Source organism: Plecotus auritus (genome assembly GCF_963455305.1).
Source record: "Plecotus auritus genome assembly, chromosome: 1".
NCBI classification, from domain to species: Eukaryota; Metazoa; Chordata; class Mammalia; order Chiroptera; family Vespertilionidae; genus Plecotus; species Plecotus auritus.
In genome coordinates, this window is record NC_137770.1 from 8,887,689 (window position 1) to 8,907,389 (window position 19,701).

General features: G+C 45.3%; 1 protein-coding gene across 2 annotated transcripts in view; it reads right to left on the reverse strand.

The window, feature by feature from the left end:
* Nucleotides 1-839: 839 nt before the first annotated feature.
* Nucleotides 840-19,701, reverse strand: part of SETD3 (SET domain containing 3, actin N3(tau)-histidine methyltransferase) — a 60,866-nt gene continuing 42,004 nt past the window's right edge. For both annotated transcript variants that reach the window (XM_080658090.1, XM_080658089.1), the window contains 7 exons: nt 15,255-15,313; nt 14,350-14,464; nt 9,292-9,366; nt 8,059-8,225; nt 7,143-7,228; nt 3,420-3,580; nt 840-2,192 (listed from right to left, as the gene is read on the reverse strand). In XM_080658090.1, coding sequence (XP_080514216.1) covers nt 1,740-2,192; nt 3,420-3,580; nt 7,143-7,228; nt 8,059-8,225; nt 9,292-9,366; nt 14,350-14,464; nt 15,255-15,313 — 1,116 coding nt within the window. In that variant the 3' untranslated portion in view covers nt 840-1,739. The remainder of the gene's footprint in view (nt 2,193-3,419; nt 3,581-7,142; nt 7,229-8,058; nt 8,226-9,291; nt 9,367-14,349; nt 14,465-15,254; nt 15,314-19,701) is intronic.

The window sequence follows — 19,701 nt, forward strand, 5'->3', positions numbered from 1 at the left end:
GGCTGAGGGGAGTTGGCACCACAGGCGTCCTACCACGGATAAGTTCAAACTGCGTACAGACCAACAAGGAAGGGAAGTTAGAGGCATCACACAGTTGCCAACCTCACTCACAGAGAGGAAAGCGGCCAATCAGGCACCGCAGCAGGGAGCGGACCCGCGCAGCTCCGGAAGTGGGTGCACAGCAGGGGCCTGACCCCGCACAGCTCCGGAAGCGGGTGCACAGCAGGGGCCTGACCCGGGCAGCTCCGGAAGCGGGTGCACAGCAGGGGCCTGACCCATGTAGCTCCGGAAGCGGGTGCACAGCAGGGAGCGGACCCACGTAGCTCCGGAAGCGGGTGCACAGCAGGGAGCGGACCCGCGCAGCTCCGGAAGCGGGTACACAGCAGAGCGAAGCAGTGTATTTGCAGCGTCTTCTTGCAGAAGGGCTGAGACCACCCTGAGACGACCTGTACGCAGCGATGTTCACCAAGACGGCATACTCAAATTAAGAATGTGCTTAAAGGAACATCAGAGTCGATGTAAAGTTTATAGTTAAGACTGGCTTCTGTAATCGGAAAATTGGCGGCTTTCTAGGGATGGATGTCCCCACCCCCCACCCGGACGCCACCCCAAACCTTTACTTCCCTTAGAACCTAGTGTCTTCTTTGTGTTCCTGCCTCTCAGGCCCTCTGTCTGGAGCACTTGGCAGCTGGTGAGGCTGGGCACAGGCCTCCATCATCTCTGAAACCCCTGGCAGCATGGCATGGCACTGCTCAACCTAAATCCCTGCCTGGTGGTTTGCATAAAAGCTCGATTCAAAGACCCTGTCCCATTCCAAAGAAAAGGAATAGACAAATATATTAATCACATTTTCCTTTTAATAAAGGCTTTTTACTCAAAAGTGTAGCTTTGAAAATCTCTAGCTTGTTGTGAAAACCAGAAGCGCCAGGAAGCCACTTCACTCTGAACCTGGTCGCGGAAAACATAGCCGCTGGGTCTGCAAACTCCACTCCCAACACTGGAAATCAAATGCATCACTTTAAGCGCAGGGCCAACATTTGAAACTAGGAATGATGCATGTCCTACGTTGATTCAAGGAGAAAGGACACATTCTTAATACAGTAAACAAAACACAAAAAGTAAACAAATCTTTAGAAATCACTAGGTGTGTGTGTGTAATTATATAATTAGGGTTATCATCAACATTTAAAACTATTAAAAATAAGGTTGCCACCTTACCTCTCCTTTTGGTAATGGAGTGTTACATTTTTAGGGGAAAAAATGATTCTGCACAGACAAGTTTCCAAACCTCAAGCCCGTTCTTGGCTGTACAACTGCACCCCCTTCCCGCACAGAGCCCCCAGCCCCCAACACGTCCTGTTTGGCAGGAGGCAGAGCAGGCCTTCATTCTGGCTGTCACGATGACAGGCCCACAAAAGCACAGCTGAGAGAGGAGCTAATTCTTCCCCAGGAAGAAAATACTTTGCCCACAATGGCTCTGCACAATCTTCCACGGCACCTCTCTTCCCCCTTCGCTGTCATGGTTTGATAACTTGTTTTGCCTAAAAGCAAGATGGCAATCTTAATCAAAAAGGGAAGCTAGATTTTTTAAATAACTTAAAAAATTATTTTTATATAAAGCAGCAAAAACACTTTCCTCTCTGCAGAAAAGAAAAAACACAACAAAAACGTGAAACCAGGGACCACAGCGATGTCAGGGGACTGTCCGTAAACCGGAACGAGCTCCAGGCAGAGCGCCCTCAGAGCTGCTCGCTGACTCCCTCGGTGCTCTCTGAGGGTTCTTTGGCGTCTTCAGTCGCTCTTTTCCTTTCCTCTGGATCTAAACTTTCCTTTTCTAACCTGGTCCCGTTGGGAATAGAGTTTTGGCCACTGATGAGCCCATTTTCCGCAGCCTTTGCTCGGCTGACCACCTCGGAGAGGGTGAGGGCCTCCTGCACGCCAGCCTCCTCCTCCAGGCTGCGCAGGACCAGAGGCAGCCTCGAGTCCGCCCCGCCGCCCTCCAGCAGCCCTGGGTTACTCTCCTCGTACTTGGGCAGCGGCGTCCCCTCCTCCATTTGCTTGCGGTAATATTCCCGGTTGGCAGCTGCACTCTTCACTGCCTTTTCCAAAATCTCTTTTTCACCCAAGCGTAACTTGATGGCCATTCTCGCACGAACAGAAAGGTCGTGGTTTTTCAAGAAGGACTTGTCTTCCTAGGAAATGAAAAAGAGCACAATTAATCGCCAAGAAGTTTAAATCAGCGAAACTACAGAGACAGAATGCAGATCAGCTGCTGCTGGGGGTGGGGGGCATGAGGGACATTTTGGGGGTGACACAGGTTTTAGAACTTTCCTGTGGAGGTGGCTGCATGACGGTATACTCACATCATAATGTACACTTCAGCAGTGTGACTGTGCTGTGTGTGATCTGTATATGTAAAAGGCTAATATGCTAAGTGTACGATCCTCTGGTTGCTATGACGTATACTGAACACCAGGGGGCAGATGCTCAATGCAGGAACTGCTGAGCTACAGTGACTTGGCAGTGGTGGTTCTCGGGTGATGCACCCCAAAATCAGAGAGGAGGGAGCCCGATTCTTTGTGGGGTCTGGTGATCCCACCTTCGGCTGTGGGTTATGCTGTTGCTGGGCACTGTCGGCCGGAATCTGGTTTACTGCACACTTGCGTTTGCGTTCCACACCCTGTATGACAGCAACTTTGCAGAGTGCCCTCTTGCACTGGGGACCCCACGGGGGATGTTGGAGAGCCAATTTCAGCCCAATCCCCACAGGCCAGGCCTAGGGTCCCCACCTGCCAGAGGGACTCCACTCATTCCACAGATGCCCTTCGAACCACGGTGACACCCCTGGTGCAGTTGGCCTGGGAGGGACCACGGGAGGGTGGCTCCAGGGCATGTCCGGCCCATCTCGCCCAGTCCCGCCAGCCACCTTCTAATTAATTTCCTTTCAATGTGCATGAATCCATGCACCGGGTCACTAGTGCCTCAATGAAGCAGTCATAAAACAAAAATGAGGGGCCGAACTCAAATGGTGCTTTAACACATGGGACAGAGAACCTTTTAAAAGAAGTGAGGTTTAAAAGGTTCTCTGGTCTTGTGCAGGGCTGGGCCCAGGGCTCGGCCCTTGGCTGAATGAATAGGTGAATGAGGGAATGAGAAACACTTCGAGTTAGTGCCTCAATGGCCAACTCTGAAAGCACAGATGAGAGCTTCTAGCTGTTGTATCGTGTGAAGTAGAAATTACAGAGAAGTATCAAATCATGTAAACATCTTCTAATCAACAATGCCTCAATATGATTTTAGTGAGTGTAAACGCGTTAAATAGGAAAAAAGAATTATAGCAATTTACATGTAGGAAGGACTCTCTTATTAAGCATCTTTTAAAACATGACAAAGCTCAAATCCTCATTCAATCAAGTTACCTCACTGGTTGTCTTATATGTTTTTAAAAGAAGCGAGGCTCGATCTTCAAGAAATGTCCAGAGTTTGACCTCGTTGTCCCAGCTCACAGGATACTCAGAGTTACCCAAGATGAAAATTTTATCGATCGCATTATCTCCTAGCAAATGTTCCTTCAGTTCTTCTACAAGAAGTACAAACAGCCATCTGTTAGCGGAAACAGCATCCTCGTTTAAACAAGCAATCCACCTTACAAAACAGCTTCTCCAAAGATGTAGCTTTCCTGCAGCTCGTCAGCCAGGCCATTTCCAGACTCACCAGAGTGAGTGGGAGCTGAGGGTCGGGCAGGAACACAGGGGAGGCTTCCAGCTGGGTCCACAGGAGCCTCCATCTCCATGGTGTTTCTGAGGGGCACTGAGAGCTCTGGGCAGTCTTATGAGACACTCTTAAAAGACAATCTACAGCGGCATATGGACAACACCCTCCCTATAAGCCACGAGCTCCATCACACCAACCGGGTCAGAAAGACATTTAGGTGAACAATGTAAAGAGTGAAAACAAACAACAGCAGAACATAGCGAGCCTTCTAAATTATGTCTGATCAGGGCTATTCCAATAGTTGACCTGGCCAAGCTATTTAGCCCAACTTACAACAAGCCACAAACTTAAGAAAAACAAGGAAACAGACTAGAAACTTTAGTTAATGAAAAACGTGTGGATGTCCACTTGTCAGGAATTTAAATAGCAATTACAAATAAACGCAAGTGAACATCTCAATTTCCTTCAACTATATTTAAGAGGAAAGGACTCAACAACTGCTCTGAGCAGCTTCTCTCTTGGCACATTATCTTCAAAAGACCAAAACATGCTGTCCTATTCATGCTCAAGAAACCCACCGGCTCCTTATGCAATTATAAGACAGGATCTCTTTCAGAGCAAAATGCCCCACAGCTGTCACTGTTTACAATTCAAATGCAAGGACTTCTGTTGCCAGCAAACCAAACTTTTATCAGTATTAAGAGTAATTCCAAGGATACATCAATTGTCTTGATTTTTTTTTCATTTCTCTTTAGCCTATGAAAAAAAAATCACGTCCAATCTGATTCAAGTAGTTCCTCTTTTTAAACAAGACAGAAGTTCATATAATATTCAAAAAAGAAATTCATTAAGTCACCTTTATCAGTAAAAGATTGAGGACACTTGGGTTTTTAGATTTTTGATCCTTCAGTTTATATTCTTTTATAAAGTAACTAGAGGCCCGGTGCATGAAATTCGTTCACAGCGGGGAAGGGGGATCCCATCAGCCCAGTCTGCACGCTCTCCAATCTGGGACCCCTCGAGGGATGTCCAAATCCCCGTTTGGGATCAGGCCTAAATGGGCAGTTGGACATCCCTATCACAATCCAGGACTGCTGGCTCCCAACCGCTCGCCTGCCTGCCTGCCTGATTGCCCCTAACTGCTTCTGCCTGCCAGCCTGATTAGCCCTTAACCACTCCCCAGCCAGCCTGATCGATGCCTAACTGCCCTACCCTGCTGGCCTGATTGCCCCTAACTGCCCTCCCCTGCTGGCCCGGTCACTCCTAACTGCCCTCCCCTGCTGGCCTGGTGGCCCCCAACTGCTCTCCCCTGCAGGCCTAGTTCCCCGCAACTGCCCTTTCCTGCAGGCCTAGTCCCCCACAACTGCCCTCTCCTGCCGACCTGGTCCCCCCCCCCAACTACTCTCCCCTGCCGGCCTGGGTCCCCCGCAACTGTCCTCCCCTGCTGGCCATCTTGTGGCGGCCATCTTTGTCTACATGGGGTGGCTATCTTGTGTTGGAGTGATGGTCAACTTGCATATCACCTCTTTATTAGATGGGATGGAAAATATTAAAATGTTCCTTTAGTGGTTGTTTTTGGAAGCCCCCCAATACTGAGGTTACTGTTTTCGTGTTTTTCCGTGACCGACCCGTGCGGGTGAGCTGAGGAGCTCAGCCTTCTCTCTCTGCCCCTTCCGAACAGGGAGACTGCACTCATTCCACATTACTGGTGGGATCAATCCCACAAGAGGGGAAAGGAGGCAGTCACCAGGAGAGGGGTCGGGAACACGCAGGAAAGGAACCCGAGGCTCGTGCAGTGGGCTGCCTTCCCAGCTTTCCTCTGTTAACAGATGCTGGGCCAGCCCTGTTCTCAGGGGGTTCCTCAGCTTCACCTGCCACTACAAAAGAGAGCATCTGGTCACCCGAGGTGGCTGGCACCCTCACTCCTCAGCCTGGCTCCACCAGGCCCTGGGGGACTAGGATCTCTTCTGTGGATTATGTCATTTGCAAACCAACAGCAGCCATGTGGGATGCCTGGGTATGGGCTCTGGAATTAGGCGAGTCAGGGTCATCACCTGCTGGCAGAGTGGCCAAGTCCCCCGTCCTCTGTGAACTGGTGTCTCTACATCAGGCCTGTGGGTACCCCTATCTCTCACCAGGTGACAGCGATTAACATAAAGCATGTGGCACACTTAGTGTCGCATGGGGCATGCAGTGGGTCATCATGGCCATCGCCTCTTCATTATAAATGCCTTCAGCATATAAACTGTGACACTGAACTCTGTACCCCTATATTACACGCAAGAAAAGCCCACAGTTAACCCCTCACTCCATTCATTAAACAGAACTGATGAACCCCTACCTAAGCACGAGTTTACCCCAAGCTCTCACCTGAGTGAGGGTGAGGCTACAGCATTGTGGCTGCGTGAGAGGGACAAGTGCCATCCAGCGCCTTGGCGGGTCCTGCAGTTGGTGTCTAAATGGCCACTCTGTGTTGGGACTAAGTGTCCTCTACCTCCATCCTGGGGATAGGCGAGCCCAGTGGTGTCCCCTCCACGGCCCAATGCCCTTCCCCAGTGCTCAGGCAGCTGTGGGCAGGACACTCGTCTGTTCAATTCGACGGCCACTTGCTCGCTCGCTCCCTCTCACTTCCTCCTACCGCTCTGTTTTGGCACACATGGGGTTTAAGGGAGTTGACAAGAACAGCAAACACACACACGTGTTTACACACATGTAAAAATGAAGCCTCAGCACCCAAGTATGTGCAGCAGTTTTAGATGAAAAATGGGAAAAAAAACCCCACAGTAAGTCAAGTCTCAGAAAGAAACCCAAAAGACTGTCTTCAGCAAACATTAAATTAAACAGATTCTCAATACATATATTTAACTCTTTCTGTGACTGAGGATGGAGGTGGAGGTAAGCACATTTTGTGACTGAAGCAGATTGTTTGCAGCGGTATTTACTCTAACCCGATGCCCAGAATTAAAAGGCCTGCTGGCGACTTCAGATCAGAACCCAGAGCTGGTTAACAAAGGAAGCCCTGTGGCCCATGCAGGCCGCTGCTGCCCAGTGACTGCAGAGTGGACTAAGAGCTAACTGCTCTGGGGAACGGAGAGCAGCGCACGGCGAGGGAAACAGCACTGCCATCCTGGGCAAGAAGCACACCAACAACTCCCATTTCCAAATGTAAACTTTCGACACAGCTACACAATCCAAGATGTTTTAGGTTTTCTTCCAACAAGGTAGGAAGAAATGAATATTGACAACACATCAAGGATTTAATAAAACATTTCCAGAGTAATGTAGAACTTCTTTCTCCATTGCTGCTATCCTACCTCCTGCCAAAAGGTTCGTTAGTTTTCAGCAATTTTATCTTTAACCTGAACCCCAATGCTTTACATTTTCATGAGTTTTTGGACAAGTGAACATTTCTTTCTGAAATGATTTACCTTCGGTCATGCAGAATACTCGGAGGAAAGCCAGCAGCTGGGCAGAGATGGGTGGCTCCGTAAAGTGCAAGGCGAACACGCTGGACCTGACGAAACAGGAAGATCAGTAACCTGCTCGCTCCCAGAGAAGCCCCTTATGCTGCAATCCCCGTGCCGTCCTCAGGAGCGTGCAGCTGGCATGAGTCGGTCCAGCTCCTCGCCTCAACTATGAAAGCCCCTTGCACAGAGGAGGCCGCTGACCGACGAAGACAGCGTGACCGTCTCTGCTGGCCATTCTTACAATCTAACAGGCTAACAGCAGGTTGCATACAACACACTAAGAGAATTAAGCATACCTGTGGTTCCTAAAAAAATGTTAACAATAATTTATGTTGAGTTCACATTTTAATCATGAATCAAATATTGACAAGTTCAATGAAAAAAGGCCTGGATAATCCATTTTCATTAAGAATGGTTCCTCCGTTCCCCGGAGAACTAATGAATCATAATTCTTGTCCTCTTTATCATTCTGCACCTCAAATGCACTAAAATCTTAAAGAATTTAAGTAGAAATTCTTGAAATCACTGAGGATCACGACTTCATTACAGAAACTAATGGTGGTAAAGAATTAAATGAAACAAAATGATCCAGGTCATTAACCTTTTCAAGGTGAAAGACATTAATGATACCAAAGTAGTTATTTAACTTAATGAGGATTTCAGGCCACATGCCCTGGAACTGCCTGTGAGGCTCCCAGTGACACCATTATGTTTATCGGAGACACTGGGAAACCACCAGACAGCTCCATGGGTAAACTTGCTGTGTAATAGGGATAAAGGGATTAAGGCCAACTGTAGAGAAGTTCTGTTAACACACATTACGCAGCAGTAATCATTTCAAGCAGCACAGGAAAGAGCTGACCAGTTTTCTACGTACGTGGGGATGCCAGCGCGGGCCAACACCTCGGCCTTCATCGCGTAGAGCCTGTCACTTTTACTCACTCCAAGCTTTATTTTCACTCTGTCGTGTGAATTATTGTCAAAGAAAAAACCACTGTGGATCACAAACTCTGCATTTGACCGAGTGCCATAAAAAATGTAAATCTGAGATGCAGTAAAGAAAAAATAAAGGGACATAAAAGAAACTTAACATCCATTCTTAACACAGAGCAGGGCAAAGGATCAGTTCTCGTACACTTAACATGACTGTACTCTAAGGCAACGAGGTAGATCTGCACTGACTTGGATCCTATTCTGTACACCATCTGTGCTAGGGGGAGCTTTCGGCAAGGGGTGCAATTTCCCCAACTTCCCAAACCGTCAGGGAGGCCAGGAGCATCACTTCGCCGCCCGCAGACCTCCCTGCACAGGAAGGAGCCAGGGCCTTCCTCACAATCCTGTCCCCCTGGGGAAAGTAGGACTATCACTTCACCAATGCCCTCTACAATTCACCACACTCCTCCCCAGCTTTCAATACAAGACTCACTCTAATGGAGTGAGTTTAAAGCAATGTCTGCCAGAAATTTTATGGCAATTCTGACCTAGCAGGAGGATCTATGCAGGTTTCTGCAAAGAGCAGATCAGTACTTTGTTGGACCAACAGTCTTCATTTTGTCTCAAATGGAACGTCAATGATCCACACCAGTCCTGCGTTTTTTTGTACTACCCACTTGGTCATAAGACCAGTAGATAGAATGAAGTTATTTGCAGGTGCCTATTTTCAAAACTTACTGAAAGGTTTAATCCTGCCCACATTATTAGATAAAAATTCACAGATTAAAGTACAAGAAGATAGATTTTGTAGTTCCTGGTTCCTTTATTTTTTACCACTTAAATAGCCTCCTTTTAACAGTTCTAGTCAACAGAAAAAGAAATAAAAACAATGAAGTTTATAAACTGAAAAATCTGTTCTACTGTCATAACACAAAGTTTGCTTTCAGTTGACAACTTTACAAATATTAGGTCAATTGTGCAAATAATTTCATTTAAATCTTTTTGTTGTTGTTGTGGATGCAAAGGTCTGATGCAAAGCACAATGTGTTTACAACAGCTTTATGCGTTCCCAAACAGTCCTCAAAAGAAGTCCCCAGTTTTTCTGCCCGACCCAGCATGAGCTCAGTGCCCACTGGCCCGCCCACTGGCCCGCCCCCACTCTGGCAGCCGGGCCTACCTGTTCTCCAGCCCGGAAATCCTGCAGAGCCACACACTCACAGCGGTCGTCCTCCAGATTGTACCCAGTGGTGATCTGGGGGGACAACAAGGGTCTCTCACTCAGGAGGGTCTTTTTTGGGCAAGTAGAGAATAAAAGCTACCCACAGGTACTTAAAAGGGTGCACTGTGCAAAGAACTAACTCCATGGTCACTTTAAATTAATACTATTTATACCAGGAATCCTTATGAAAGATTCTATACCTGAAAGACGTCCTCTTAGGAAGATATATTCAACTAGAGGCCCAGCGCACGAAATTCGTGTGCGGGTACAGTCCCTAGGCTTGGCCTGTGATCAGGGCCATCTTCCTCAGCTGCCCACAGCCGGCCCCACCCCCTACCACCACCCACACCCGGTTTCCCGTTCACCATCAGGTAATCGGTGCCTGACGGCCGGGGGCGGGGGGTTGGGGTGGTGGGGGGGGGACTGAGAAGTCAGCTGTTCCCGCCCACTTGCCGGCCCTGCCCCTGCTGTGGGTGGCCATCAGGTGATTGGAGCTGCTGGCTGGGGAAAGGGACCAAAAGGTGAATCAGTGCGCCTCATAGTGACCGGTCCAGTGGTTGTTCTGCCATTAGGGTCAATTTGCATATTACTCTTTTATTATATAGGATTATCACTTGGTCTCAAAAAAAACATAAACCATTTATTACAAAGTTCCTGCCTTGGGGCCCTGCCCCCAGGAGCAATGCTGTGGATTTAGGAGCTCAGGAGAACTCCAGTGACTTGCAACTACTGTCTCTATCTAATGTCTGGCTTTTATGAAACTGAAGTGGGTTTTCCACAGAGAAAGAATAAGGAAAAAAGTAAAGCTCCATTTCTAGCTTATGGGCATAATTTACTCTGAAATTAGAGAAATTAAAATGTTCAGATAAGCACAGGAGAAACAACTTAGTTGTACCCTATTCACTTTCTGCTGAGAGCTGCCTTGTGAGAGTTCCTAAGCCCATTACAAGTGAATACCAAATCCGCATCTCCCCTTAACCCCTAGGAGGGGGGTCAGGCAACGCCAAGGCCTAGGCCTCATGCCAACAAGGCCATGTGTTTGACATCCTTGGTCTAGGCACTCAAGTCATAAAGAACTCTGCCCACCTCAGGGGGGCGGCATTTTGTTTTCTAATTTTTCTTGGAGTGTTTCCTCCTGGGTCAGGCCCCTCCCTGCATGACTGAGGGCCTGGTTTTGTTTGCAAAACCTCCAAGTGGCCCCCAATTCCAGGCCTGTCCTCCTGTAGCCCGAGCAACGGCACAGTGATGCCTTGCAGTCTAAAGCTCTCAGTCCTCCACTCCGCCTGTGGAGAACATCCAAACACGCGGGCAAGGCCAGCTTGTGAGGAGGCCCAGGTCTCCCTTCAGCCTCCTACATGCCACTGACCTGCCACACCAGCCACCCTTGTGCTGGGAATTACCCTCTGCTCCTGTTCCTCCAGAGACCCACCCCAGCCTCCTTCTGCACCCCCAGAGCCCCTGTGCTGACACCCCACCACCCATAGCAGGCATTTACCTGCATGTCGGCCCAGCCAGGCAGAGCGGGAGCTCCCCTTCACCTGTGTCTGGGGGCTCAGCACGCTGTACCTAATACCTGACACTGCCTTTGAGAATCCTTCCTTGACGCACAAACCCCAGGCGGAAGAACAGGACCTTCTTAAGAGTCTGTCCCTCCCCCACCCCCTGTCTCGTAGACTGTCTGTAAAGGCTCATTAATTACTTTTGAACTCTTCATTTTGCCCTAGAGAATCAAAATTCAAGGCAAACAAGCGCTACTTGCTAATAAAGGTACCAACAGTTTGGGTCCAAAATATAAACACCTTGAGTCTAGCGAACAGCATTCTGGGATCAAAGACCATGTGACACGAACTGTTAAACTCAACACCCCCGAAGCAATGGGTATCTAACCAGAATCTAGAAACCCTTCACACCGCTGCAAGACCAACAGGAAAGAGGAAAGCCAGGAGAAATAAACGAAGCCAGGTATTCTGGCAGAAGAGCTCCATGAAGTTCCTACCCAACACTGAAACCACGTTTCTGACCCCAAACATGACTTTGATAATAAGGTATGGGACAGGAACGGCCCATCAACTCCAGCCCTGAAGGTCTGGAACTCCAGTGTGGTCACACAGGGATGCCACAGGGCACGAAGTGACAGAAGGCAGTCAGGGAAAGCGGGAGGGACAGGGGGAGGGAACAAGGAAGTGGGGAAGGCCACCAATACATAAAAATGAACAGGCAGAAATGCAAAAGACAACAGGATAGGAAGGGAGGCTTATAGACGGGGCGGCGAGACGATCTTGTGCAGGGTGCTTGGGACAGCCTCGTTTGAGGAGTGCTGTGAGGAGTCCTGGAGACACCCCAGGACAGTGGTACAGGCAGAGGGAACAGCAGGTGCAAAGGCCCTGAGGTGGGCACGTGCTGTGTCTGAGGAACCACAGGGGACTGGGCCTGTGTGTGAGGGGGTGTAGTGAGGACAGGTTGAGTGGGGTGCCTTCTCTGCTACTGGGAAAACCTGGACTTTTAAGACTCGTGAATCTAAATGTTTTAGATTTTTCAATAGACAAACAGAAAGACCCTGAAAAAGAGGCTCCCTCAATTCTGCGTGAGTTTCAAGGCTCCTACACCCTCACTGCAGAGTCACACATTCAAACGGTCAGGGCCGATTATTCCAACACAGTACGTACTGGAGCTCACACGGTGGTCTAGGCACCACACAGGAGTGTGCTTCTCTGTAAATTCAACCATCTCCAGACAGGAAACCTGCTGCTTCATGAATTCTGAACAAGTCATGCTGAAGTTAAAGACATATTATTTCTCACAGCTTAATACCACGTCTCATACACTTGGTGAATTTGTTTCTGCGAGTGACCAGAATCGGTTCATGTTCACCAGAGCCTATGGCTGAGAGGTCTGACCAGCCTTCGTCTCCTGCTTCCTGTGCTCCTTACTGGCACAGACTTGATCTTCCACTGCTTCCGTGAGCAGGTTTAGAGACGTTGTTGAAAGCACACAGCGTTGCTGGGTTACAAATTTCTGTCTACTCCCTCAATGATAGTCAGAACAGACAGACACCAACTGTCAGGATCGACACACACAGAAGAAAACCTACTGTCTGAAAAGCCAGCCTTAACTTCAAGTACCTTTTAAAAAGAGATTAACTGCTAATACACAGCACACACAATTTTCCAGTGTTAAAATAGATTCTTAAATTCTACCAGACGAAATTTCCCACCAGGGTGTACAATTACAACGGAAACAGCTCCACAAAGCTGTAGGTTAACCGTAGGAAAGGTTAACGTGGTGGGTAAACCTTCTGAAGGTGAGCAGTGTTTTTGCCAGGACTGTGGAGAGTTGAAGACGGCATTTAGAAAAAATACAGCATGAATAGCTGTCATCAATTCGTTATTTTTGTTTTGAGATAATCTAACTTTTTTCTTTACTTTTAGAGGGAAAAGTGAATAATAGTTTAACCCCGTTTACATGAAAGCAACATAAAAACCAGTGTGTATGAGTGTGTAAGAGGGCACACGCACAGTGAAGGCTGGGAGAGAGAGATGCACAGGAAGCCCTCACCGGTGACCTGGGAGGCCCTGGGCAGGGCCTGCAGCTGGGCAGGGCTGCATTCACAGCACCAGCTTCTGGACTGTTTAACTGGTTTTGTGTGTTTACAATGAAGTGTACTTTTAAAATTTTAGATATAAAAAAATAAACCGTAATGATCAATCAAGTTTGGGAACCAATGATCTAATCCAAAATAAAGAAAAAGGAAAAAGAAAAATACTGTAGTCAAATATTAGAAGCTATTTGAAAATATTAAAACTTCAGTCTTATGATCAGTTTAAAACAGCTCTGAAGGGAAAGTAAATACAGAACCAAGAATGTAAAATATTCATTAATAAAAATAAATGGTAAAACATGCTACTATTCCTTAAAATGGCTAATTATATTAAGTACATATAAATTAAGGCAAAAATGAAAGTATAAAGATGGGACTACTTTGCTATAATTTCAGTGTGCACTTGTTGCTAGACCTTCCCAGGTCAGCAGGAGGGTATACGATTTTACACATGTGCTGACTGTTTTGTGAAATTAAATGTGAAATACTCATTTACAGCATTTTTCCATTCTATTTATAATACTGCTAATAATAACAAAAAAAGACGACACTGAAAAAAGATGAACAAAAAAGTAACTAAACGAGTATACCAGTATAAGGCTTAAAAATGCAAACTATTCTGAAGTTGATCCTATTTCGATGCACTAACATCAGGATCTCTTTCTCAGACACCCATCTCTCAGCACAGAGAGCCGTCAACCTCGCTGTTACTTGAAATCCAGAGAATGCTGAGAAGCACAGAGCAGCTTCCTCCTTTTGTGCATCGTAATTAACAATCATCATAAAATTTCCGTTTTTTTCATGTCTCCTACCCAGCACTCCCCAGTCTGATGATACCAAATGAGTCCTGCAGTCAAGGCCAATGGCCAAGTGCACCCCCTGCCGCCCCAGCACCAGGAATCCAGTACCGGCTCCCAAACAAAAGCAGGTTAATAATTGGGGCCAAGGACGTGACAGTGTGTCAGGTGAAGGGAGGGGGCAGGAAGGAACCACAGAACCGTACATAACTGGAGTCCAGTCAGCAAAGGAAGCAAACAAGGAACATAAAAGGAAAACAAGAAAGAAAGGTTTTTCAATAAATCAGTATTTTAAAAAGAATAAGACAAAAACTTGGTTTAGTCTGTGGTTCAATAACGTAAGAAAATTAATGTTTAGGCTGGAATTATGGCTTCACAAATAAATGCAGTTCACTGTGGCTTTCAAAAGTGATGTAAGATTCAAGTTCCCGGTCGGTTTTCGGGATTAAGTAAGCACAAGGAGAGAAAAATACCAGCCTCTGTTTGTGGGAAGCGGGAGGGGTGTTTGCTCCCTTTGGAGGAGGCAATCAGGGGAGAAAAGGGTTTGTAGGTGGAATGCCCACTTTCAGGTTTAACCACAAGGGCTTCCCTGATTAAGCACGACGCCGCGGAGGTCATTACCAGGCCATTGGTGTGATTGCACATGTCCCACAGAGGAATGAGAGCCAGGGTCACCCGGGAACCGTCCTCCGTGGGAATCTGGTTTTGCCGTGTCATCACCGAAGAGACTGCCCACCTGTACCGAGCAGAGAAAAGGTGCATTAGGGCCAGTAGTAACCTGACCAGAAGCTGAGATTTGTCCGACTGCTCACCTCTCTTTAAACCTAAGTACCAAAGGTGACAGGCGGGCTTCCTCCACAGCATTTAAAATTAACCCTAGGGAAGGGGGCGGTGGAAGGAAAGGGAGCCACAGGGAATCCAGGAGTGAGCTACTAAGGCAGAATGTTCCCGCAAAGTCCGAGGCCTGGAAGGAGGCTCTGGAGGAGGGCCCAGAACAGAGTTCTCCCCGCCCTGGGTCTTCTCTGCCCCAAAAAGACGAACCCCACCCTCTTTTACCCAATGCTGAGTCTGTACCTATTTTAAACCTCAGTGAAAATCAAACAATGTAACTTTTCTGATCAGAAATCCTTTAAGAATGCTACAAAATGTGGAGGGCTAGTTTTTATTATATTGTGCAGTGAATTAAATCGTTTGTTCTGAATGAAGACCAAAACCTTACACCAAAACAGTCTTTTTAAAAAGAAAAAATTCTGACGACCACCCAAGTATATCACTTGGCTGCCTCAACTAATCCCCCACCATTACAGGTGAATGGCAATTTCTCCTCAGCTATTAAAATGCTGACACCGGTCCCAGCTGTCATCATAACTTCTGAAAAGACCGTCTCTGTCTTGAGGTTTTAAATGGCCACACAGGTCACTTCTTGCTAAAGCATTTCTCACTTCCAAGAGCCCAAATTCACTTAGAAACCACCCCCCAACACACACACACACACACACACACACCCACACACCCCCCATACCAACCTGTAGTCCTCATAAGTGAAAGAATCCTTCAAGGGCAGTTTGTTGGCATGAGGATGGGTCTGGGAATTAGAAGTTTTAGAAAGCAGAGGTGAGAAGAGAAAGAGGGAAAACAGAAATCAGTCAGCAGAATTTCATTATTTAGCTGCCTAACAGATCCTAACAAGAGCCAAATGAAGCAGGAGGCGTCCAGCCGCTGCTGAGGGATCATCATGCTATTATGCTCTCATACATCACTGTCAACTTAATTTGTTGTGCCCAGCAGCCGCCATAAATCTGCTTTTTCCTCTTTCTAAACTAGAACCCATGGACATGGCACAAAAATAAAATTTAAGGTGGACTGACTTCACAAAAGGTAGGCACGCCCACTCGACAGAAACCTGGAGCCCACCAAGTCCAGCGTCCATCGTGCGGCCTTCCTTTGTGTCTTGTGCCATAATGTGCTGCGTGGCCCTTATGTCTAGATTTCAAATCCCCCCTTACATCCATAAAAGGGACAATTAAAGGCACTCTAATAAATGGAAAGTTCTTTCATTTATCTCTGACTTAAATCATTTGGATGGGAATCAACGTGCTATGTGCAAATGAATTATCTACATGGTAAATGTGGCTCCAGGACAGAAAATCAGGAAAAATACAGTTTTGTGAAATTACAAAATAAATTTTACAAACACATTTTTTTTTGAAAAATAGAGATCGCATATTTAAATTTTACTACTTATTTTTCTGGACAAAAGAACATTTGGTAAAAATATCCAAAACTTCACACTTACGAGAAAATTTTATATATTTCATATTCTCTCTTCACAACACTCCCCTCCCCCGCACCTTAGACCTAGCAAGCACTTAAAACTTTGTTTCAATTAAGGAATTAAAAGCTGTAACAGTATCATTTTAATCTTCAGTTTCAATTATAGTCTGATAGACAGATTGCAGTAAGTGATCAAATGAACAAATGGTGATTTCTGAGATACAAATGAAATTCTGCTGTTCTGTGTCTGCACCACTGTTAATGCATGAAGCTCCATGTAGCACGCAGTTTTTACTCTTGACGCATTAGCATCACAAGTGCACAGTAATTTATCATCGCTCACTGTAATGTACTCGCTGGCATCGTATGCAGGACAGTAGGGGATGAGGTAAAAGTGGCTCAAACCGTAAATCAATTAGAAAACAAAAGCTTGTGCTCAGTGCGCAATTTTAGGCAAATTATATATTACAAAAGGCTGCCAATTGGGTGTTAGCTCCCAGGTGCCCGCTGCTCCCCTCTAATCCCTAGCCCAGTTTTAACCCTTTGGAAGGAAAGTCAACATATAAAAATAGTCACGTAGCTTTTAAGTGTTGTAATAAAAGTGAAATTAAAGAAGAAGTTTTAAGCCAATACATAAAATAACGTGCTGCCCTGGGCATTTTTCTAGCTCCTCCAGGAATGTCAGGAAAGCCTATCTTTGGGATTAAAAAGATCGATGCCATGGTCAACCAACTAAGGTGGGAGAAGCCAAGAGACGGATCGGAGCTTCTTACTTCCTCTTCTTGCAACAACGACATGCACGGCTATGTCCTGGGTCTGGAAGATGTTTTCCACTGAACTACAAAACCTAATCACAACAGTGCTCAGGCTTTTCCTCACACAAGTCCAAGTTCAGCAAGAAGAACTGTCCCTCTTTCCAAAACGAATCTGATGATTAAAAGTACCACAGAAAACCTCAGAAATTCTGTGGCTAAAATTCCCTTTTGCTTACAATGAAATAAAGCCTCATATCCCCGGCACATCCCACCTCTTTTCAAACTCCGGGAGGTGGGAGAGCATTGTTGCTTTTCTTACTTTAAAGTATTTTAATTCATTTAAACTGTGGAATGCACTATGGTATTTTGAAAGTTGGTAAATTCCAATGCTAAACCCCATAAGTATTCAAAAATTTGATCCCCCCCCCCCCCACTTCCCCAAAAGTTCGGCTTATTAAATAGGAGAAAAAATGAAAATTCTCAAAACTGGAATGCTTGGCTGTCAAAACGACTTGAAAAAGAATCTTCCGACACTCGACACTGGAACATCTTAAATAGCTTCAGACGATACAGAAACCATTCAAATGACAGCAACCTCCTTAAGGATGAAAAAGACAAAGCATTCACTCTACAAAATGTTCCCCTTCCTCTGTATCCATTTCTTACCAAAAATATAAGTTCATGCTCACAGTCCTGATGAAGTTGTAAAGAAAACTCAAGAAAAATGCACAAATGCTTTCTTCAGATTAAGAATATTTTGGCTGTGGGGTTATGTAATATCTTCAGAATCTGTCAGAAATAGCTGTTCTTATCTGCTTAAAAAAATACAGTGTGCCTACTGCACATAATTCTGGTCGAAAAAGCTACCCGCCACAGACGCATGAACCTAACAGTTACACTGAAGCAAAATGTGACAGGACCGAGAAAGGCGAGAAGAGAAAGGCAAAGCACTCCCACTTCACCAGGGCTCTCACCACTGTGGCACGATCGCCACCTACTGGTGTCAAAGTGGACAGGTGGCAGTCACACCAGGGCAAGGCTTTATCTAGCATGGCGAGGCTTTAGCTTTACTCCAGCAAATGTTTCCAAAAACACCTACTCTACCTCTTAAAATTATTCTGTAATAGTTTTACAAGGATCTTTAAACAATGAAAGATTAGCAATGATTTGCCTATGAAAAACATTTAGCTCCAAAAAGAAATATTTTCACATATCCTGAAAAAAATGAACAATAAGAAAAATGTCTATTCCAAACCACTCTTTGTTGAAGCTCTGGAGAGTGATATATTTTAAAACACTGGACAGAATGATACTGTTGTTGTTGTTGCTTAGAAACCAAGCCTGTGGAAGACCAAGTTAAGGTTTAAAAATATGTCTTGTAAAAACTGTAATCTTAACCTGAAGTTACCTGAAAGTTCCTAAAATGTTCCTAGATGCCAGTATTTAAGCTCATACTTGAAAGGAAGGATAACTGATTATTCCTTACTTTTTAGAGCAAAATCCTGTAAGGATTTTGTTTATCATGACATACCTTCTCCAGTAGAAGATATTATTAACCTGTACTTCAAAAATAAACATATAAATTACAACAGAAAACTTATTCTTCATGGCCAGTTAGCTGGACAGCTGTGATATACGTACAGAGGAGGGGTGCAGAGGGGGTGTCTGGCTGGCTGAGGCGCCAGTGAAGGAGAGATCTTGGGGTCTGCCACAGCAAATCCCCTCCACTCCTCACATACAGGATGAGGAACTAGCCATGGATTGTCTGCAGCTTTTTAAGCGATTGGTATTTTCACTTTCTTGAGCATTTTAAGTATTTGCACTTGGAGAAATTAACAATTGCCATAGCTCATAATCAGACTTGAAGTCCTAAAGAGTTTGCTTTTAAAAGAGGGCCCTCATTTTCTATGCCCAGCCAGGCGCCCCAGCAAAGCCCTCCCCACGCCCTTCTCTAGGAGGGATGCAGATGAGGCACAGTAATATTGTACCTAGTACAAAATAATCACTATGTTTGGGAAAGATTAATATCTAAAATCATTTGTTTGGCTTCAATAAAAAGAAGTAATATTGCTAAATATGTAAGTATGACATTTTGAAGAATTTACCATATTGCATGGGTCTGGTAGCTATGCTTAAGGAAATTAAAAAGCACTACAGTCAGCATATTTGATCCTTATTAAAGTTCTGTCTTGAACTATCACTCACATAAAACAAAAATAAACCAAGAAGAAATTTACATAAAACCTATGGATTACAAGAGTTTGAAGATGAAAAAACGAACAATATTCTGGCTTTAAAAAATTGATTTAGCATGCAGCTTCTCTTCATAGTCCCTTGATAAAAATGAAATCTCCCTAACAAACACTTAATAAAACCTGTCAATATCTCTGGAAAGAAAAATGACACAAATGCATTAAGTATTAAATACCCTTGGAAAAAGTCACATATTCCATGAATTTTTGATGTACTATCTTGACATTAATGTAAAACCTTGATATTTATAATTGACAGATATTTAATAAAGTATAAAAGAAGATGGCTGCTCTGCAGCATGCAAATTTTCCAGGTTGATCAGAAATGAGAGATACAGACATGTACTTAAACTAAATAAACAGTTAATATGTGTTACACGGATCAGCTGCAGTCTTATTTTAAGCTCAGACAACAAACCTTTGTGGAAACCCAAAATAAGCAGAATTCATTATTATGTGAATCCTGATTCAGAAACATCTAGATGTGAAAGAGCTTTGAAACATTAATTGTTCTGACCAGGAACAAAACACATTTGAGTTATAAAGTTGTTGTTTTTTAGCATCTAACAAAAAGCATTTTTTGAATAATAAAAATACACACACATATATAAAGGTATTTCCCAAAATAATTCTCAAAAGAAACACATTTAACCGAAAGCAAGCTTCAAAATTCTCTAAGGGGGAGGGGTAAA